General features: G+C 60.1%; 2 protein-coding genes across 3 annotated transcripts; both read right to left on the reverse strand.

Annotated features, from left to right (window-relative positions):
* Positions 1-7,529: 7,529 nt before the first annotated feature.
* On the reverse strand, positions 7,530-12,480 carry MCL1 (MCL1 apoptosis regulator, BCL2 family member). Its single transcript, XM_083878758.1, has 3 exons — positions 11,858-12,480; positions 9,540-9,787; positions 7,530-9,044 (listed from the first exon to the last, which is right to left on the reverse strand). The coding sequence occupies exons 1-3, from the start codon at positions 12,393-12,395 to the stop codon at positions 8,928-8,930; spliced, it is 903 nt and encodes a 300-aa protein (XP_083734884.1). The 5' UTR covers positions 12,396-12,480; the 3' UTR covers positions 7,530-8,927.
* A 5,061-nt stretch (positions 12,481-17,541) lies between these two features.
* Positions 17,542-21,215, reverse strand: ENSA (endosulfine alpha). Of its 2 annotated transcripts, none has more exons than XM_083878759.1 (3): positions 21,076-21,215; positions 19,576-19,704; positions 17,542-17,812 (listed from the first exon to the last, which is right to left on the reverse strand). In XM_083878759.1, exons 1-3 carry the CDS (start codon positions 21,130-21,132, stop codon positions 17,642-17,644), a joined length of 357 nt encoding a protein of 118 aa, XP_083734885.1. In that variant the 5' UTR covers positions 21,133-21,215; the 3' UTR covers positions 17,542-17,641. The 2 variants fall into 2 exon arrangements, with proteins under 2 accessions (XP_083734885.1, XP_083734886.1); XM_083878760.1 differs by lacking the exon at positions 21,076-21,215 and adding an exon at positions 20,887-20,945.
* Between the last annotated feature and the right edge of the window lie 255 nt (positions 21,216-21,470).

The following is a 21,470-nucleotide window of genomic DNA, read 5'->3' on the forward strand; positions in this document are numbered from 1 at the left end:
GAAACTGCAGACAGTGTGAGGTCTGTGTCCTGAAAGAGGAACAAGCAAAAAAACCCAGCAGAACGTCCCAAACTTCCTTGTCGACCCTTCAGAGCAGGAACTCCCTCCTAAACTGCAGCTACAGCCACAGGAGGGAACAAAGGGACAGCAGGGGAGGTTCCATGGGAAGCCTTGTTGTGGTTTTTGGGCAGGGAACTGAGGTGGTGTTGTTCTTTCTGGTTGCTCTGTGCAGGGCTGAGCTGTGTTGAGGATTCTGTAATAAAAGGAAAACCACCGCAGAAGCTGACTGGCTTTTATTCCCAAAGCCTGTGGTGTGCAGGGAGCTCTAAATCCTCCGTGGCAGTTTTCCTGCTCCCTTGGGCTGCTGTCACACAACTGGCATGAAGTGATCACAGGAATCCCTGGCTGGTTTGGGATCATCCAGTGCCACCCCCTGCTATAACAGGGACACTTTCCACCATCCCAGGCTGCTCCAAGCCCCGTCCAGCCTGGCCTTGGGCACTTCCAGGGATCCAGGGGCAGCCACAGCTTCTCTGGGAAGGAAAGCACAGGCCAGGTAAGGATGAGCAACAGCTTTCAGTCGTGGCACTTTCTGTGTGGGAACACTCCCTGGATGAATCCAGTTTTGGAGGTGGTATCCCAGGTTTAGAGATAATCCAGTTCTGGAGGAGAGATCCCAGTTTTGGAGGAGATATCCCAGTTTTGAGGAGAGATCCCGGGTTTGGAGGAGAGATCCCGGGTTTGGAGGAGGGCTCGTGAGCGAGGGTGGCAGAACCTTCCCTGGCACAGAAAGCGCCCGCTGCCAGCGTGGGAGGGGACGGTGACAAGCTGCTCTCCTCGCCGAGCGTCTATCGTCCCCGTCCAGGAGGAACGGCCTGCACCACCCACACGGGGCGGGTCCTCTCCTTCCCCCAAACGCCTCCTGCCATCATCCAGGAGCCCACAGTGAGTCCCGGAGGAACTGGAGAGCGGCCACACGGCCACCACAATTTCTCACAGGTTGTCCCCTTACTGAGGATTTGTTTGCTGAGATCTGAGCCCACAGAAAGGGGGTTTAAAAACTGGTTCTTCAACAGCTGGGAAGGAACCTGATCAAGAGACAGCAGCCTCTGGGGGAACAGGACACTAGAGCCAGGGAGATGCTGGAGGGAGATGGTCAAGGGGACCCTCAAGGAGTGGCTGAGGGCTCTTGGTCTGGTGAGGAGAGGAGAGGAGAGGAGAGGAGAGGAGAGGAGAGGAGAGGAGAGGAGAGGAGAGGAGAGGAGAGGAGAGGAGAGGAGAGGAGAGGAGAGGAGAGGAGAGGAGAGGAGAGGAGAGGAGAGGAGAGGAGAGGAGAGGAGAGGAGAGGAGAGGAGAGGAGAGGAGATTCACTGCAGTCTACAACATCCTTGTGAGGGGAAGAGGAGCAGCAGATGCAATCTCTACTCTGTGGTGACAAACAGGAGCCAGGGGATGGCTGAATTGTCCAGAGAGGTTTAGGATGGATCTCAGGGAAACGTTCTTCCCCCAGAGGGTGCTGGGCACTGCCCAGACTCCCCAGGGAATGCTCCCAGCCCCAAGGCTGCCAGAGCTCCAGGAGCATTTGGACAGCGCTGCAAGGGATGCTCAGGGTGGGGTTGTTGGGGTGTGTGTGCAGTGCCTGGGGTTGGAATGGATGATCCCTGTGGGTTCCGTCCCATTCAGGATATTCTGGGATTCTGTGATTCTGGCAAAGTGGAGATGGTCGGGGGATGATGACAACCCTGGGGGGCAGGATGAGGGGTCGGGGGCAGGATGAGGGGTCTGGGAACAGGATGAGGGGTCGGGGGCGGTGCCGATCCCGGGAGTCCCGGCCCCGTTCCCGCACACCCCCTGCAGTACCGCGCTCCCACCACGCGGCGGCAGCAGCAGCAGCGGGCGGCGCTGGCCGGGGGCGGCACCGGCGCTGCCGTCCCGCGCTTTGGGCTCCGCTCCGGTCCGGCCCGGGCGGGGCAGCACCGGCGGCCTTTCCTCAGCGGGAGGCGGCGGCGGCAGCGCCCGGGGCCCCTCAGCCCCGCGGTGCCGGTACCGGCTGCAGCACTGGCGCCACTGCGCATGTGCGGAGCCCGGGCTGCAGTACCGGCCCTTGGCCACCGGGTGGCGTGTGCGGGGCGGGACCGGCCGGGTCCGGGACCCGCTTTGGTGCCGCCTGGGGTCTGGGACCCCCGGAACCGCCCATGGTACCGCCCGTGGTACCGTCTGTGGTCCGAGACCCCACTACCACCTCTGGTACCGCCCGTGGTACCGCCCGTGGGCCGGGACCCCCTTTGGTACCGCCTGTGGTACTGCTCCGGTCCGGGCCCCCCGGTACCGCCTCTGGTACCGCCTCCGGCCCGTCCCGCTCTCCTGCAGCTCCCAGGGATGAGCCCCTGGGGACACTGAGGGCCCAAAGCCCCGGAATGTCTCACCTTGAGCGGGAAATGTCAGAACTGCGAAGGATCCCTGGGGTGGGTCTGGTGGGAGGTGAACTCTGCTCTGCCAGGGAGGTTCTGCTGCAGGCCTGTGACACCCTGGAATCACAGGATCACAGGATCAAGGGATGGTCTGGGGGGGAAAAGGCCCTTGAAGTTCATCCCATCCCACCCCTGCCACGGCCAGGACACATCCCACTGTCCAGCCTGGCCTTGGGCACTGCGGGGATCCAGGGGCAGCCACAGCTGCTCTAAACCCTGTCCCCAAGTGCCACATCCAGACAACTTTAATACCTCTGGGGATGGTGACTCTACCACTGCCCTGGGCAGTCTGTTCCAATGCCTGACAACTCTTTCCATGAAGAAATTTTTCCTAATATCTAATTTAAACCTCCACGGCACAGCTTGAGGCCGTCTCACCTTGTCCTGTCCCTGTTCCCTGGAGCAGAGCCCGACCCCCCCGGCTGTCCCCTCCTGTCAGGGAGTTGTGCAGAGCCACAGGGTCCCCCCTGAGCCTCCTTTTCTCCAGGCTGAGCCCCTTTCCCAGCTCCCTCAGGAATGCTCCAGCTCCATTCCCTTCTCTGGACACACTCCAGCCCCTCTATTTTATTCTTGGGGCGAGATGCCCAGAACTGCCCCCAGGCCTGGGGGGTGACAGGGGTCCTGCAGTGTCTCTGGCACAGGGAGCAGTGACCCTGGCCTGGGACAGGAGCCATCCTCTGCTGGGGGGTGGCAAAGCCTGCCCAGCCCTGGGGACACCCCCCAGCATCTCCCCACCCCCACCAGACCAGCTTCCTCCTGCTCAGAGCACCCCAGGGAGGAAGCTCTGACAGGGACAATCCCTGCTCCATCCTCCTGCTGGGTCCCAAATAAACATCTCCCCTTCCCCGGTCACAGCAAAACCCCAGATACGCCCCAAAAAGGGCCCAAAGCGGGGCCAGGTCCCTCCCCGGGAGCACCGAATCCCCCGGGCAGCCCCGGGCTCTGTCCCGCCAGCCCAGCCCGGGGGTCCCGGAGATGCTCCCAGGGCGGGGCCGGGATGGCACAGGGGGAAAGGGGAAGGAAACGGCTCTGACGGGCTTGTGGTGATGACGCAAAGGAACAAACGCGGCTGAGCGGGGCCTCCCGGGCTCCTCGGGACCGGGATTTGCCAATCCCCGGGCTGGGGAGGTCAGGGTGGGATGGGGGGGGGGGGCGGTGGTGAGGATTGGGGCTGGAGGCTGGATTTGAGCTGGTGGAGGGTGTCCTCCCAGCCAGGGGGACACTGCTGGGGACAGCAGAGCAGGACCCTGGGCCAGCCCCACACCTCTCCTCATCACCTGGACCACCCCTGAGTGTCCACACCTGGCCATGGGGTGTCCTGTGTCCCCATCCCTGGCTGTGGGTGTCCCTGTCACCCCTCCTCATGGATCCCTGGCCACGGGGTCATCCCTGTGGCCCCCAGCCCCACATATCCCAAATCATTCTATTCCCCCACCCCACATTCCCAGGGTGTCCCCAAACGTCCCAAAGGCAGCCAGGCAGGGGAGATGCAGTGTCTGAGCTCCACAGAGACCCTCAGATCACTCTGTGCCCCCCATCTCCAAACCCTGGAGCTTGGGAAGGGGCTCACAGAGGGTGGGAGGGGGCTGGTGGCCTTAGTTTCCCTGGGCAGTGACAGTGACACATCCCCAGCCTGGCCGAGGTCTGGGCTTGGCTCCCACCCTGCAGGACACCCCGGGCCAGGGGGACAGCAGCCACACAGGACAGATGAATTTGGTGTCCCACTTTCCAGAGGGATGTGAGGATGTGTCATGGATGACCCATGGCAGGGCTGTGCCATTCCATGTCCTGTCCCTTCTGTCCTTGCTCAGGAACACCCCATAACCTGCAGGGACTGGCCTGTCCCTCCTGTCCCCAAGCAGGGACAGCCCAGTGTCCTCTCTGCCCCCTGCACTGCTCCTGGGCACTCCCAGGACCCTTGTAACAGGGCTGGGACACACTGGGGCGCACCAAATCTGTACTGGGGGAAACTGGGATACACTGGATGTGCCCTCAGATGTCAGAACTGGGACACACTGGGGCTCACTGGAGCTCACTGGGACACCCAGGGCAGTGCCCGGGGCGGTGGCGCCGGGACAGGAACGCCGTGTCCTGCCAGCACATTCCTGCCTGAGTCACCGCTCCTCCTGCCCGGGCAGGTCCCGGCCCCGCACCCGCTGACCCCTGCCCGCCCAGCCCGGATAGCCCCTGTGCCCCCAGAGCGCCTAAATCCCCCCAAACACCCTCAAACTGGGTCCTCAACACCCCCTGTGCCCCCAGAGCGCCTAAATGCCCCCAAACACCCCCAAACTGGGTCCTCAACATCCCCTGTGCCCCCAGAGCGCCTAAATCCCCCCAAACTCCATCCTCAGCACCCCCTGTGCCCTCCATAACCCTCAGGCCAGGGGGATGGGAGTCCAGGAGAGGAGGAGGAAGAGAAGGAGAAAAGGAGGAGGAGGAGCGGGGGGAGCCTTCATGGAGCAGCCCAGTGACCGTGGCCAGGCTGGGAAGGGGCTCAGGGGTGCCACGGGCAGCCGAGTTCCTGGGAAAGGGACAGGGCAGGACTGTGCTGTGAGGACAGAACCCCACCGGGGAGTGTCCAGAGCACCTCAAGCCCGGGCAGAGCCGGGGGACAGCGGGACCTGAGCCCTGCCAGGGGACAGGAGCCCCCCGAGCACAGCCCCGCACTCGGGGGGGCAGGAGGAGACCCCAGCCCCGCACTGGGAACCGGGGCAGGGCTCATGACAGTGCAGTGACACCCGCCCACTGCTCGAAACCCAGCGAAAAATGCCCCCAGTGTTCGTCATCTGAGCCCAAATGAGTCACCCGCCCCCGCCCTGGGCTCCTGTCCCGGGACAATCCCGGGGAGCTGGGGGAGGTTACTCTGGGGGGTCACTGCTGCTCCCCCAGAGCGCCTCTGTCCCTGCCCAGCCCCCAAAGGACCCTCCCTGCCCCCCAGATGGGGGAGAGGGCAGTGACCCCCCCAAAGGGAACTCTCAGCCCCACAGGCTGGAGGAGCAGCTCCAGGGCGTGAGCGGAGCCAGCGAGCCAAAAATGGGCAGAATTGGGGTATTTTGGCCACCTGGGGGATTTTGTGCATTTGCATGAGCCCCGCTCGGAGCTTTCGGGGCTCAGCTGCTGCCCCAACATTTCCCCGGCCCCAGAGCGAGGGGGATCCCAGAGCAGCCCCCCCCCCCTGCCCCGGCAGCTGCTTTTTAATCTTTAATCTTCAATCCCCCCTCCCTCCCCTCCCCGCTCTTATTTACAGCCCAATTCGGGGAAGTCGCGGCGGCTTCTGCGAAAAGCCCCGGCGGGGACGGAAGTGGAAACCTCGGGGTTATCGGCAGCGCCAGGCGGTTTCCAGGAAACACAGCCCCAGCCCCCCGGCACCCGCACCCCGAAACTGCTGCAGGCACCCAAACTGCTGCAGGCACCCCAAAACTACTGCAGGAGTCCACACCCTAACACCCCCCAGGCACCCCCAAACTAGTCCAGCCCCCCACTCCAAAACTGATCCAGACATCCACACCCCAGTTCCTCCCCAGCCCCTGCACCCCAAAACTGCTCCAGGCCCCTGCACCCTAATTCCTCCCCCCAGCACCTACACCAACCCCCCCTCCCCCCATCTGCACCCCAACCTCTCTGAGCCACCCCTGCCCCATCCCCTGGGAGCCACCTACAACACACCCCAGCACCCCAGAACCACCCACACCCAAATTTAGGAGCCACCAACACCCCAAATCCCTGGGAGCCAACACCCCAAATCCCTGGGAGCCAACACCTCATCTCTTACACCTGCACCCCAACCCCTCCCAGGCACCCACACCCAAATCTGGGAGGCACCAACGCCCCAAACCCCTGCGAGGCACCAACACCCCAAAGCCCCTGGGAATCCCCACACCCTGAGCCCCACCTGCACCCCAAGCCCCTGAGCACCCCCACAGGCCCTTAAAACGCCCCCACAACCCCCACCACTCCCTCCCTCCCTTTGCATATTTCCATGGCAAAGGCCCAGTTTTGCATTAAAGCCCCACCACACCCCGGGGAACCAAACAGGCCCAAAATAGTCCCCATAGACACAGCAGTGAAAAAAAACTCAAACAAAAAACAAACAGAAAAAAACCCCAAACCAAAATAAAACCACCCCAAAAAAAGCAGAAAACCCCCAGCCAGCAGCACTTTGCAGTCTTGGCACAGCAGGGCTGAGTCACTCTGGGTTGTTTTTGGTGCCAGCACCTCGGGAAGCTGCTGCTGTCCCCCAGCACAGGGGCTTGGTGGCCCTGGACACCCCAGGACAGGAACCCTGGCATGGATTTTGGGGCAGGATTTTGTCTCTCCAGAGGGATTTTCCAGCTGAAGTGCCCCCAGCAGAGGGAGAGAGGGAAGGAGGGAGCTGCTCATGGAGCTGAGAGAGGGACACATCCACCTCCAAACCTGCATGGATGGGATTGGGGTGGGGGACCACAGGGGAGGTCTGGGGGTGCAGGGAGCCCCTAAAGAGGGAGGAAAAGAGATCCCCATGTCCCCTAAGAAATGGGGGGAATCTGCAGCACCATGCAGGAGGCTCATAGTAGTGCTGGGTGAGACCCTGGCACAGGTTTTCCAGAGAACTGTGGATTCCCCATCCCTGGAAGTCTTTCCAGCCAGGCTGGACAGGGCTTGAAGCAACCTGGGAGGTGTTTATGGTAGGGAGGGGGTGGAACAAGAGGAGCCTTAAGGTCCCACCAAGCCCAACCCAACCCAATCTGGGGTTCTGTGGCCGAAGTCCCACATTCCCATCCATGGGATGGGCAAGGAGCACATCCCAAGGACAGGAATGTCCCTGTCCCAGGGCTGCAGGTCCCCTCAGGGGGGTGGCACAGCCCAAATTGTGCAGGCACTGAGCAGGAGGTGCCTTGGGGGCTCTCCCCACCTACACCCAGGGCAGGGAGAGCCCCAGAGGTGACACCAGACACCCTGAGCCCTTTTCCACAGCCCACAGAGGCTTTTCCAATAGTCCAGGGGATATGGGGAGCCTCAGGGGCAGCACAAGAGCTCAGTCTCTCCCTGGGGGTAACATCGAGTTTGGTACCAGAGGAATGAGAACAAAAGACATTTATTGACCAAACTACAGCTTGTTTTGCACACAAGCAGGGCCTGGCTGTAGCACCATTGCTGAGCTGGCTTGGCTCAGGCTCCAGGTCACGTCCTGGGGACAAGGACGGTCCCTGTGGGGTCCCAGCAGTGCAGCCCCCCCGGAGCCAGGGGTGGGCAAGCCCTGTGAGCCCCCTGGGCAGCAAAGCCACTGTGTGGGGAGCCCAGGGGCAGCCCCAGAACGTTTTACATTCAAACATCAGCTTTGTCCAGCTCATGGCTTGGAGGAGCAAGAGGAGGGGAAGAGAAGGAAGTGGCCAGATCAACTTCCACAGCTCCCTGCCCCCACCAGTAGGGCAAGAGCAACCAAAAAAAGATTAAAACAAACAGAAACATCAGCTGTTGCCAGCCAGCCGTGGTCACACTGAGCCCACGAGGCCACTGCTGCTTGTCACACTCCCTGGCTGTGCTGCTCAAGTACTTGAGGGAAAGGCTCGAGTGGAGTCAAGGCAGGAGAAGAGACTTTGCCACAAAAATGCTACTTCCCAAGAGGAATGAAGCACAGTGCACCCACATTCAGAAGGAATTCCTCCTTTTTGTATCATCAGGTCTGTAAAAATGTATATATTCTACAGATTTATAGACATTTACAGGTTCTCTACATCCTCCCCAGCCCAATGGGGGGTGGGTCTTTTTACATACTTACAAATACACTCACTATTTCTGAACTGTCTTTGTGCAGCCAGGAGAGGCTGTTTGGGGCCAGGACACAGCTGGGTGTGACCCCCAGCCCCTCCAAGCCCCTCCCCATGGGGAGGGAAGGGGCTGAGCAGGGCTCCATGGCAGAGGGTCCCAGCTCTGGCACAGCTCTGCCACTCCCAGGCAGCACCTGGGGACAGGTGCAGGCTGGCACAACATCTCCAGCATCCAGTGCTTCTGCTCCAGCAAACAGAGCTGCAAGTTTAGGCAGGGCAGCGGCAGCAGAAGGTGCTATTTCCAGAAAAAAACCCACAACCACAACCCTCAAACATCTGCTCTAGGCTCAGCTGCCTCGCCCAGCCCAGGAGGCCTCAGTCCAGGCAGGAGCTGCTGGAGCTCCCAGATGGTTCCCTCCAGGATCAAAGTGAAGCAAAAGTCCACTTGAGCTGCCCAGCACCATCCTCTCCAAGGAAGCAGAGTAACAACTGTTCCATGCTCTGTTCCCAAAGCAATAAATCCTCCATCAGCACCCACAACCTGGGATCACACCTTCTTCTTCCTCAGGAATGAGCTGCTCCCGGGACTCCTCGATGTCCTCCTCAGGTCACTCAAGTCCAGCTTCAGCAGCACTCGCTGAGGGAGGGGGCAGCTCTGAGCCCCGGGGAGCCACTCCTCCCAAAGTCCTGGTCCTGGGCAGCTCCAGCCTCACCGGATCATGTAGGCCAAGCTGGCCCCCAGGCCAGCCACCCCTGCAAAGGCCATCAGCACGTTCCGGATGCTGCCCTCCAGGTCCTCCACTCGGAAGAAGTCCACAAAGCCCTCCTGGGAGAGAGAAGGGATGGTCAGTGCCCTGCCAGCACCCCTCGTGGGGAGGAGAGGGGGAAACAGCCTGTCTGGGACACTCCAGTGTGCTCCCCCAGCCCCATTTCATCCTGCACATCCCCTGTGCTCCCCCAGCCCCATTTCATCCTGCACACCCCTGTGCTCCCCCAGCCCCATGTTCAGCCCAGTATGTCAGACTGTGCTCCCCCACTCCCCCAGCCCCATTTCAGCCACCCCAGCAGGCATGGACCAGCTCCAAGCGAGCTCAGCACTCCCAGGCTCTGGGAATGCTGTTCCCAGGCTGGACAGGAAATCGTTTTTTGCTGAAACCACTCCAGGCAGCTCATGGTGAGTGGACCCTGCAGCCCCACAGCCCCCCCTGACTCCAGGGTGGAAGCAGTGAGTCAGCACTGACACACGTGGCCTGGTCACAGACACAGGAAAAGGCTGGAATGTTGGGAAAAGCCCAGGAATTCGGGGCGGGCAGTGACTCACCCAGCCCCCCTGGCTCTCAAGCCACTCCCGCTTGGAGGAGACCAGGGCGTCGGTGATGATCCCGGCCAGGGAGCTGATGCTCTGCTCCTGCTTGATGCTCTTCAGGTGCTTGGCCACGAAGGCTCCAAAGGAGATGAGAGTCACCACACGGCCCCAGTTGGTCACCCCGTCGCTGAAGACGTGGGCAGCCACCTCCATCACCGACTGCAGGTCCTCCTCTTGTTGGATTTCCAGCTTCCGCAGCATTCCTGGAAGATTCTGGTTTAGGGCCAGGGCCACCAAACACCCCCACGAGGAGCAGGGAGAGGGTGTGACCCCCCTCCCACACCCCACTGGGCTCCCCAAAGCTGCAGGAGCCCAAGTGTCAGGGATGGAGAGAGAATCCTGCTTCCTCAGAGGGCTCTGCCGCCCTCCCACACCTGGGCCAGACAAAACCCACCCCTGACATACTTTTAGTTCCTTCCTCCCCCTGTCTGGAGACAGCTGTGGTGTCTGAGCACGTCACACTCCCCCGTCTCAAGGTTTCCAAGCCCCACCACATCAGAACCACAGAGCCTGGGCTGGGCAAAGCCCCCCAGATGTGTCCCCAGGTCATGAAGGAGGGATCAGTGCCTGGAAGAGCAGAATTCCCCAGCCCGACCTGCAGTGCCCTGCCAGGAGCAAACCAGCCAAGCCTTTGCGAAACCGAAAGGCGTTACTGCTGCTGCTGCTGCTTGCTGTTGCTCAAACTTGCAGGAAACGTCAGCACTCAGGAAATCACCATCCCTACAGAAACCCTGACCCAGCTCACCAGGAATCCCAGAGAGAAAACACCAGGAATACCACCGTGAATTCCCCAAATTCCACCCCCAGGATCCCAAAATTCCCGTAAATTCCACAATTTCAAGATTTTTTCCTGGAGTTTTCCTCCTTATTCCCATTTTTCCCTGGCTCCAAACCTCCCCCTTTTCCCAATGTCTTTTTTTTAGGCAGAATTTCCGGTCTTTTTTCATTTTCCCGGGTTGGAATACAGGATCTTCCCAGGGATTTTTTTTTCTCCCTCTGATACCACATTCCCAGAAATGCTAAAAAAATTCATCCTCATTTCCTCTTCAATTACTCCTGTTTTTTCCCTCTAAATTAATCAGGAATTGGGATTTTAAATCCTTAATTTTAACCCACTGGGGGGAAGGGGGGTGGGGCAGGAAATGGGATTGGAGAGTGAAAAATGTGGGGAAAAACCTCAGGAACAGGATAAAAATCCATGGCTCAGCCTGGACATTGCTCCCAAGAGTCATTCAACAAGCACGTCCGGGAACTGGGACAGAGGAACTGATCCCACTGCCTTTCCCACCAGCACAGCTAAGGATGAAACTGAAGCTCTTTGTGTTCAACAAACAAGAAAAAAGGAAACCAAGCCAAAAAACCGACAAGCTGAGAAACTGGCACATCCTCCTGCAAGGAGGAAGGTGTTTGACCATACAGCACCTCAGGAGGAAACGCAGACACTGCCCTGCTCTGCTGGGCTCCATCCTGACCTGGACCCCACTGCCAAAAGCAGCTCCAGCAGCAGCCCCAAGGCTGGGAGCTCGGCCCCAAACCAGCCTGAGCCACTCAAAACCAGGTCAAATCGGTCACTTCCCACTTCCAGTTCATCCCCAGGACACCAGGCCAGGCACTGGGGGTCAACTTCCTACGGCTGCTGCGGGACCCTGCAGAAGTGGGTGAAACGCATTAAAACAGATTTCCCAGGGAAGCTTTGGCTGCCCCGGGATACGTGGCAGGGTCCAAGGCCAGGGTGGACAGGGCTCGGGGCAACCTGGGACAGGGGAAGGTGTCCCTGCCCATGGGACTGGATGAGTTTTAAGGTCTATTTCAACCCAAACCATTCCAGGGTTCTATGAACACACTGCCCAGGAGAATTCCCCCCACCAAAAATCCCCGTGGACCTAAACTGAGGGGGGTGAGGATTTGAAACTCCTGAGTGAACTAATCTTTGGACGCTTGGGGATTATTTGCACAGTCACTCCGAGCCAAGGGGGGACACGATGAGGAACCAGGGCTAATCTGTAACTAAATTATCTCCTCTGCACACACCAACAGCGGCTTCTCCTCGTCCCGACGGAACAAAGTCCAGTTTCGTTTTTGATCACTTCGCAGCTGCTTTATTTAACCCCCTCCGAGCCAAGGCCACACCCCGGAGTGACCCGGCCGGGACCCCGCAGCCCCGAGGGCATCGCCCCCCGCCCCCTCCCCGAACCCCTCCGGCCTCTGAACTCGGCCCCCGGGCCAGGGCGGGGATCGCGGCCTCCTCCCCGGCGCGTCCGGCCGACACACACCTTGAAAGGCGAGCTCGTGTTTCTGCATGACGCCGTCGCCGACCCTCCGCAGCGTCTCCAGCGCCTTCTCCATCACCGCGTCCCCCGCCGCGCCGGGCCGGCCGGGACCACCCAGGAGCCCCGGGAAAAGTTTCTTGGAAGCGGGCTCCGCCTCGCCCGCCACTTCCCGCAGGTAGCGGCTGATGAGCTCCAGCGAGTCCTGCCGGAGCCCGTCGGGCGGCCCCGGGGGGGTCCCGGGCAGCGAGTCGGCGGCAGGGCCGCGCTCGGGCTCGGGCTCGCAGCCGTCCAGCTCCTCCTCGGGGCGCCAGAGAGTCGCGCCGCAGCCAATCAGCGCGCGGGGCGCCGCGCCGCAGCCAATCAGCGTGCGGGGGGGCTCGGCGCGGCCGGCGGCGGCCCCGGAGCGCTCGCGGGCCGGCTCTGAGGCGGCGGCGGCGGCCGCGGGCTCCGGGCGCTCCCCGGGCCGGCCGGGGCTCAGCGCCGGGGCGCCGCCGCAGTAGAGGTTGAAGCCGATGACGGCTTTCGGCTTCACGGCGAACATGGCGCCCGGTGCGAGCGGCCGGCGGCGTGCGGGCGGGACCGGCGCGGCCGGATTATATAACCGGCGCGGTGACGCCGCAGGGCGGGGCGAGGGCGGGGCGAGGGCGGGGCCCGGCCCGGCCCCCTTTTCCACCTCCGCTTCCGCTCTTTCCGCTGAAAAAAGGGCGAGATGAAAGACCACCCCTGCGCCTCCCGCTCCCGGTCCCCTGCTCCCGGTCCCCGGCTGTTCCCGGTCCCAGGCAGCAGCAGCAGCTCCCCAGCAGTGCCGTGCTGGTTCCCTCCCTCATCCCTGCGGGCTCAGCGGGGACCGGACCCCCCGAGCAAAGCCCCCCCGGCACCGGGGACCGGCCTCATGGCGCGGGCCGCGTGTGGCCCTGCCCTGCCCCAGGCGCCGGGCTCCTTCACGGCCCCGCAGCACCGAGCGTCCCCCGCGGGACCCGGGGGAGGGTGGGGGAACACAGCACAGCCCCCCCGGTGGGGACATAAAGGGATTGGAAAGGCGGAAGTGGGATCCAGCCTCGTCAGATTGCACCAGGATGAGGGGTGATGGTTTTAAACGAAAAGGTTCGATCAGATAGATTTAGACTGTGAATGTGGGTAGGTAAAGGGAAGAAAATTTTTATTACTGGAACTGGTTGCCCGGGGAGATGGTAAATGCCTTGAAACATTCCAAGTCAGGCGGGACAGAGCTCTTGAGCAGCCTGATCTGGTAACAATGTCTCTGCTCATTGCAGGGGGTTGGAGTGGAATCCCACCTGGATCTGTCTACTTCAAGCCCATTCTGACCTTGGCTCCCTTATCTGGACGTTTGTGGGGAACTGACCCATTCCTTCTAGCCCTTGGTGTCCCACATCTCGCCCAGGACTGAACTCCCCCTGCACCCACCAGCCCCGAGAGGTCACAGGGCAGGGCAGGACCCATCACCAGGCTGGGTCACCCTGGGGTCACTCTCAGCACCCTTGGGGCACTTGGTGTCAATTTTCTCCTGGGCACAGGCCCCTCCTTCATCCCTGAGACTGAGCAAGATGCCTTCAAAATCTGCCCTGTTTTGGGCAAAGCTTGGCTAGAGAAGGAGCCTCAGGGGGTTGTGAAGGTGGATCAGACCCTCCAAGAACAGGAAAACGCTGTGGGGTTGCCCTGGAGCAGTGAGAAAGGACAGGTCTCCAACATCCTTTTGGACCCCTTCCCAGGACTCTGCTCCATCCCCACCTCCCAGGAAGTCCAGACTGGGTGTGGGAACAAAGGCTCTGCTGTCCTCCAGGGCTGGGCTGGGGCCATTCCCACCTGAGAGCCAGTGACCAGTGCAGCTCAACAGACTCAGAGCCCTTTGATGCCTCCCAAGACACTGGAAATTGGGGTCTGGAGCCCCTGAAATCACAGTTACTCCCAAAAGAGTTTCCCAAGGACATGTGCTGGAGATTATCTGTGTCACCAAAGACCACCAAAGTACCCAGTGGAGCTGTGGCCGGCTGTGGGAAGCGACACCAGCCCCCATGACCTGGTGGCATCACCAAACTGGGATGTGATGAGAGTGAGACACTGGGACAGGGCCCACAGAACAAGGGGCTGGTTTCCCCTCTCAGCACAGGCAGGGTGGGCTCTGTGCTGAACTCTCAGCACCCAAAGGGACCCAGGAAAGTCCTGCCCTCCCCAGCAGTGGGGTCCTGGGGCCAGGAGATCCTGGTGCCTCGGGGTTCAGGCAGGGTGGGGAACCCCAGAGATGGGGATGAAAAGCCAGAGATTGGGAGAGCACAGCTCCTCCCACAGGGTCTTTCCTCTCCAGGGAGGCACTGAGAGCTGTCACCTCCCTGGTCAGCATTTTTGGGGACAAACTGACTAATCCAAGCCTCTGTGCCCATACTGAGCATCACTGTGCTCTGTTTGGAGCAGTGGAGGAGGCTGTGGTAAGCACAGGGATGTCCTGGAGCCCTCATGTCCCAGATCCAGCAAAACCAGGGATGTGCATCCCCCTGGGGGTCCCTTCACCCCCCAGCTCCTGTCCCCACTGCCACCCCCCCAAACCAGGGCTGACTGGGGGTCCAGCAAGATGAAACTCGTCCCTCTCAAAATCCTTCCCACGGCCCCAAGGAATGCGTCCTTGTCGGGAAGTGAATTCTTGGCACCCGGAGCAATAACAGGGAGCTCTGGCAGCGCCCAGCACATTTTTGTGAGGCAATGCCAAGCTTTAGCACAAACACGGCCCGAGCTGGAACAGCGCGTCCCTGCCCGTCCCCTGCGGGTCCCTGCGGGTCCCTGGGGACCTGGGTGCGCCCCAGGGGTTGGGGAGTTCCCAGGGCTGGGGAATCCGAAGCACAGAGGCTTCAGGAGCCTCGGAGGATTCCTGAGAGCACGGCCCAGCCCAGCGACACACCCGGCTGGGCTGGCGAGCTCCGGGGTAAAGGTGGGACTGAGGAAAGGTCAGGGTGAAAACTGCAGAGGTGAAGCCCCCAGCGTGGCCGGCGGTGGGGACAGACAAGGGGGCTGGACGTGGTGGGCAAGGCAGGAGTGGCCGTGCTCCTGCACCCCGGGGGGCAGAGGGCACCTGGAGAGACCCTGAGGAGTGACAGTGGGGACAAAGGTGGCCACAGTGGGACAGTGTGAGAGGATGTCCCTGAGGGGGAGGACAGCTGGAGCTCCTGCCCCACGGCAAGGAGTGGGACAGAGGTTTGTGTTGAGGGCAAGAGGATAAAACCCCTCCCCTGTGCCCCCCAGTCTGCTGTGAGCTAAGGTGGGAGGCCCCAAACACCCCTCACCCCGCCAGCACCGGGAGAGGTGGGGAGGGGCTGCCAGCATCATCCTCTGCCCCCTGCACGGCCCACCCGGCTCTGGGGTGCAACGGGAACAACCCCCTGCCACGGCTCCCACCCCTGGTCAGAACTGCTCCTGCCGGGTCTCATCCTGTGGTGTCCGACCCCTTCTCCCTCCTGCGCAAGCACAGATGGAAAACCAGGGGCAGACATGGTTGGGGGGCTCTGTCCTCTCTCTCTGTCCCCCCAGCACAGGGACAGACATGGCTGAGGGGCTGTCCCCTCCCTCTGTCCCCCCAGCACAGGGACAGACATGGCTGGAGGGCTGTCCCCTCCCTCTGTCCCCCCAGCACAGGGACAGACATGGTCGGGGGGCTGTCCCCTCCCTCTGTCCCCCCAGCACAGGGACAGACATGGCTGGGGGGCTGTCCCCTCTATCTGTCCTCCCAGCACAGGGACAGACATGGTGGGGGGGCTCTGTCCCTTCCCTCTGTCCCCCCAGCACAGGGACAGCCCCAGAGCAGCGTCGCCCCTTTGCATTCTTCACTTTATTTCCTCTTTTGGGTTTTATTTCCCCTTTTGGGGCTTAATAAAAAGCAAGTACAGCACTCCAGAAGAGGTGAACATGTAAAAAATTATATATATATTTTTATATATTTGTATCTATTTACAACATGGCTGGGACAGACAGCAAGGACATCCAAAGAGGGTGTGCAGTCACTGTCCTGGCCAGGTCACACAGGGGCTGGAAAAGTGCTGGAGCCCAGAGCAGGACCCTGTGGGGACAAGGGGCAGGCCCCAATCCCACCACGTTCCTTGCCCCTTCCCCAGAGAGTGGCCAGGAGCAGCCCCAGGGCCACCAGAGCCTGTTTCTCACGGGAGGATCCAGGAACCACCTGAAGGCAAACACACATTCCAACACACCCTTGGCAAACACTCCTGGGAAGCAACACCTTGGTCCGGCCAGAGCCAGTAAAGTGACATAGGTGACACAGATTTCCAGGGAACGCCCAGGTGAGCAAGGAACACAAAAAAGGAAAGCCCTGCCTGGGCATCCCTCACTCCTGCCTCCCTTCCTTTGGCCCTTGTGCTTCCAGAATGGGGCTGAAACTGGGGCAGGTTTCGGGATGCCCTGGCACACTTCCCACTGCATGGAAAAGGCCACTGGGATCCAGGGCACATGGAGGGGACAGTGCCACCCCAGCATATGTGACTCTGCAGGGCTGCAGCAACAAGTTGTTAGGTTTGGGGCTTTTTGTTGTGATGTTGGTGTTAGTTCGGGGGTTTTGTTATTTTTCTCCCCAGCCTTGAGACAAAAAAAAAAAAAAAACACAAGAAGGGAAAAAATGGGAGAAAAAAAGAAATCCAAGCTTAAGATACCCAACACTTTCAGAACACAAGTTTGCCTCAACATTCTCCAAATTCCACTCTGTCTCTGGTGCTTTTTATCCCTTTCTGGGTGGTTACTCCCAGTCCTGCCTTTCTCTCTCCATTATCAGTTCCAGCAGCACAAATCCTCCTCCCTGGCTGCTGCTGGTCCTTTGAAGTCTGGGACCAGGCTGGGGCTGCAGGTGCCCAGGGAGGGCTCTGCTGTGTCCTAAGCTCCTGCTGCATTCAGCTCCCACCTCCCTGGTGGTGGGAGAGGAGCTCCCACCTCCCCTCACCCTTGGCCAGACACAGCCTCACTGAGCAGAACTGACCAGGGACAGAGAAACTGCCCCATGGCCTTGAGGCAGCTGAGCCTGTGGCCAAGCCCCTCTGGTTGTGTCCCCCTGGCCAAATTCAGTGAAGCCCCTCCAGCCAAGGCACTCAGGAGCAGCTGTGATGGGGCTCTACCCCAAAACCAGCCACAAGGATGTTTCAAACACTGCCCAACCCCTCTCCCATAGCCCTGGACATGCTGTACCCTGTGAGCTGAGCCAGGGACAGATCCCAGGCAGCTCAGCCCAACAACACCCCCTGGAACTGTTTTCATCTCAGCCAATTTCTTCACTTTGAAGCTCTAAGACAAACACCTGACTGCCTTCAGATCTGGGATCACACCTGCCAGATCAGGGTTCACCTTCCAGATCAGGGATCACACCTGCCAGGTCTGGGATCACTTTCCAGATCAGGGATCACACCTCCTGCCCAGCTGGGTCCGTCTCTGTGACCCCCAACACCTGAAATCCCTTCCCACAGCTCAGCCCTGCAGTCTCCCCTCCTCCAGGTGCCGCCCCCAAGCCCTCTCCTGCTCCTCTCGGGGCTCTCCCAGCAGGAGGAGGCAGCGTTCCAGAGGCTGGGATGGTTTCAAACAGCAGGAAAATTAAGGCAAAGCCTCCCTGAGAGGAAGGGCCAATCCCACCCTGCCCCCCCACTCAGATTTGGGGTGTGTTTGCTGGAAAGACTCAAACAATTACATGGATTCTGGTGCTCCCGTCCCTATGGTACAGTGAAGTTCAATCCATTTAGCCAAAAGAAAAGAGACAAAAAGAGGGCAGCCCCCAGCTGGGAGGGCAGGCTACCCCGCCAGCTTGCTGGTGACAAGAGAGGACTTTCTCTGAGGCAGGTCCTGGGGCGTGGGGATGTGGTCTCCTGTCACCAGGTTCTTGTCAGGCCCTGCACTTGGCAGCTGCTTGTTCTTCATCTTCGCCTTGGCCATGTTGTAGTCGCCAGAATCAAAGTATTTTTGCTGGAAGAGGGAGAAGTGTTTGGGTTACTGGGTGTGCAGGAGCCACGAGGATCCTTTAGGGAGTGTTGGCATTGCTCTAAACCAGGCCATGAAAACAGCACACAAGGGGGAAATCCAAGCAGTGAGTCCAGGCTGGCTGAAAAGGCCTTTGGCCAAGAGCCAGTGACTCAGCCCAGCCCTGGGTGGCAGCTCCTGACTCAAGACACCCCTCTGACACAGTGACGCCTGCCCAGGACCTTTGCCTGGCTGGGACCTTGACCTACTCAGCCCTTACACAACAAGGACTCGGACCCTGGAATGCCGAGGCTCAGGCCCAGAGGCAGAGCCCACAGGATCCTCTGCACTGGGATGATGAGCCAGGGTGGTAGAGGCAGGATTTCTGCCCCAGGGAACAAATCCTGGCTAATGCCAGGGCCTTTTCTGGACCATCCAGCTCCCAACAGCTGCAGGGCACTGCCTGCAAGGCCATGGCTGGGGGCCAACTCCCAGCTCAAAGGGCATTTCAGTGCCTTATCACACACATCACATCAATCACATCACATCACATCACATCACATCACATCACATCACATCTATCACGCCAGGACTCTGCTCCTTCCCAGCCCAGCCTCATCCCACTGCCCTGGAGAGGCTGGAGCCAAGGCAGAGCTGGACAAGGCTTTGCTGGGAACAGGGAGTGTTGGGGAGCCTGGTTCTGTCCCAAGGTGTTCTCAGGGAGCCCAGTTCTGATAAAAACCTCTACCAGGTTTGTGTAGGCAAGTTTGGAATGGACCTGCCACTGGCCTGGGCTGAGCCTTGGGAATACCAGAACTAGGAAAGGAAAAATGTGACTGTGCAGATGGAATTGTGGCCAGAGGAGTGAGAAGGTGTGAGAGACTCTGTGGGCACCAAGGTCAGGGAAGAAGAAGGGGCAGGAGAAGCTCCAGCTGAAATTCCCTGGCAGCCCATGGAGGTCCAAGGGGAACAGAGACCCCTCTACCTCTTAGGTGCTTTTTTAGGATTTATTAATTTTATATTATTTATTTTTATTCTTTTTCAGCTTTGATTTGATGGATAATAATTTAATTTCCCCAAGTCAAGTCCCTTTTGCCCCTGATGGTGCTCAGGGACTGATCCTTCCCTTCCCTTCTCCCAGCCCAGGAGCCTTTTGTTCTCTTCCCTGTTCCCTGTGCAGGTGAGGAGGGCAGGGATGGAGCAGCTTTGGGGACACCTGGAATCCACACAGGGTCACCCCCCGCAGCCATCACAGCCCTCCCTCCTGTGCTGCTTCCCATAACAGCCCTGGGATCATGGCCCAGGGACAGCTGGAACAGCCACAGACAGGGAAGGGCCAGGACAGAGCAAACCCTGACCAGGGGGTGACAGGGACACTGGGAATGGCACCAGGAGGGGACACAGCCACTGGCTCCACCAGCTTGGGAGGGATTTGTGTTTTCTGCAGCAGCCTCTGCAAGGAAAGGAGCCAGCAGGGCCAAACCAAGCAGGCCACAGGTGGCTCTTGGAGAGGGATTTAATTCCATTCTCAGGGAGCACAAGGAGAGGTTTGGCTTTGCAGTGCAGACTAGCACATTGAAACAAGGGCTAAAATTTCAACTCTGGAGCATCCCAGGGAGGGATCCCAGGGGTTTTTCCCAGGTTTCAGGCCAGGCTGTTGGGACAGAGCGGGATCTCCTGGGGGGATACAGAGGCAGGGCAGGCTCTGGAAGGAGAGGGAGCTCTGGGCTGATCCCTGTGGCCTGTCCCACTGAGGGACACTCACATACCCCTTTCTGCAGCCTCTTCATGAGGAAATCAGAGCCTCCAGGCTTCTGGCCCAGGTTGGGGTATTTGGCCTTGAGCTTGGCCTCCTCTGCCCTCTCGGGGGGGATGGCTTTGTCCTTCTCTTGAGTGTCCTGAAACACAAAGGGCTGTAAATCCCTGGAGCCCCATGGCCCAACAGCCACCTGAGCTGCTGTTACACAACATCCAGCAGCACATTCCAGCCCTGGTGTGATTCCCTGGAAAAGCACTCGGAAAATATTACCAACACCTTCCAAGGCACAAAGAGCCTTTCCCTCCAGGAGCTGTGGGGCAGGGAGAGCTCCTTCCCACCTGGGAGCCCTTCCAAGCACCCACGCTGACACCTGGCTTGGCAAATTGGGCTTTTAGGCTGGATTTTGGGAAGAAATTCTTCCCTGGGAGGGTGGGGAGACCCTGGCAGAGGCAGCCCAGAGGAGCTGTGGCTGCTCCTGGGTCCCTGGAAGTGTCCAAGGCCAGGCTGGACAAGGCTTGGAGCAGCTTGGGACAGTGGAAGGTGTCCCTGCCATGACAGGGGTGAGACTGGGTTAGTTTTAAGAGTCCTTCCAACCCAAACCAATCCATGATTTGTGATTTCCCTTCCCAGATCACTCTGGGGGCTGGGGGGATATTTAAGTGTACAGGTATAATTTGAAGGTTCAACTGGAGGGTTCTGGGTGGTCACAGGTAGGATCTGGGTCCCCTGGGATGGATTTTGGGGGTCTCAGTTAGGATTTGGGGATCCAGGGGAGGATTTATATGCCCTCAACAGGACTTTGGGCTCTTTGGAAGAAGCATTTTGGAGAATCTCAGGTAGGATTTGGGGGTCCTGGACAGGATTTCAGGAATTCCAAGGAGGATTTTGGGTATCCTGGAAAGCTTTTAGGATTCCTGGATAGGATTTTAGGGGCCAGGGGGTCTGAGAGCAGCACCCAAAGCCTTGTCCCCTGGAGCCATTCCACGATCTTTGACTGCTCCTCTCAGCTCCACATCTCCCATTCTCCTTCCTCCACACTCATCACTGATGTCCATCCCCCCGTGTGCCCTGCACGGGCTGGGGGGAAATCGCTGCAGCCCAGGGACCGCCACGCCAAACCTCCCAGCCCCCTCCCACTCCCATCCCAGCGCCTCCATCCCATTTACGACCGTCTCAACACCCCCAGTTACGCTATCCCAGCCCCCTCCCAATCCCGTTACCCCCATCCCAGGTTAGTCCCAGCCCCGTCCACCCCCGTTACCCCCAGCCCGGGCCCATCCCGGCCCCCTCGACCCCATCCCACCTCACCAACCCCACGCACCCCCCACGCCGCCATCGAGCCCAAGCCGGAAGTTCCGCCCACCCCCAGCCCCACAGCCAATCAGAGCCCGACATTCGCCAGACGGACAACAGAAAAAACCAATGGCCGCAGAGAACTGGAAAGAGGGACGTGTGGCCGAGCCAGCGGGAGACGGCCGCACACTCCCTCCCGCCCCGGGGGTTCACCCACCTGTTTCTCCTGTCCGGTCTCCTCCGTGAAGGTACCGGTACCGAGTGGAGCGGCCATGGCGGCGAGGGAGGGGCTCCGCGCTCCCTCCACTGCGTCCGGCCCCACGCCCTGCTCCAAAATGGCCGCCACCGCCTCCACCGCCTCAGCTGTCTGACGGACAGCAGTGCCACCCAATGAACGCAGAGAAGGGGCAGCAGTGACATCACACCTGACCAATCGGTGCGTGCGGAAGGCGGGGCATAGGGAAGCGTGGCGCAAACAAAAGGGCGGAGCAGCCACGACTGGCACGAACATTGGCCAATGGGAAGCGAGAACCATGGAGTGGGTGGGGAAAGGGGGCGGAGCTTCAGGTGCGCCGGTCCCGCAGCACCGCCGGTTCGAGACCCGCGCCGCGG

Source organism: Zosterops lateralis (assembly GCF_965231275.1).
Source record: "Zosterops lateralis genome assembly, chromosome: 27".
Lineage (NCBI taxonomy): Eukaryota > Metazoa > Chordata > Aves > Passeriformes > Zosteropidae > Zosterops > Zosterops lateralis.

What these genes read in the sequence shown, in the direction of transcription:
- MCL1 (XM_083878758.1), bottom strand. Translation starts at nt 12,395, where the DNA reads ATGTTCGCCGTGAAGCCGAAAGCCGTCATCGGCTTCAACCTCTACTGC. An exon ending in ACACGAGCTCGCCTTTCAAG is followed by an intron (nt 9,788 to 11,857) that starts GTGTGTGTCGGC and finishes AGAATCTTCCAG; the next exon opens with GAATGCTGCGGAAGCTGGAA. An exon ending in TTGAGAGCCAGGGGGGCTGG is followed by an intron (nt 9,045 to 9,539) that starts GTGAGTCACTGC and finishes TCTCTCTCCCAG; the next exon opens with GAGGGCTTTGTGGACTTCTT.
- ENSA (XM_083878759.1), bottom strand. Translation starts at nt 21,132, where the DNA reads ATGGCCGCTCCACTCGGTACCGGTACCTTCACGGAGGAGACCGGACAG. An exon ending in AGACCGGACAGGAGAAACAG is followed by an intron (nt 19,705 to 21,075) that starts GTGGGTGAACCC and finishes TTTGTGTTTCAG; the next exon opens with GACACTCAAGAGAAGGACAA. An exon ending in TGAAGAGGCTGCAGAAAGGG is followed by an intron (nt 17,813 to 19,575) that starts GTATGTGAGTGT and finishes TCCCTCTTCCAG; the next exon opens with CAAAAATACTTTGATTCTGG.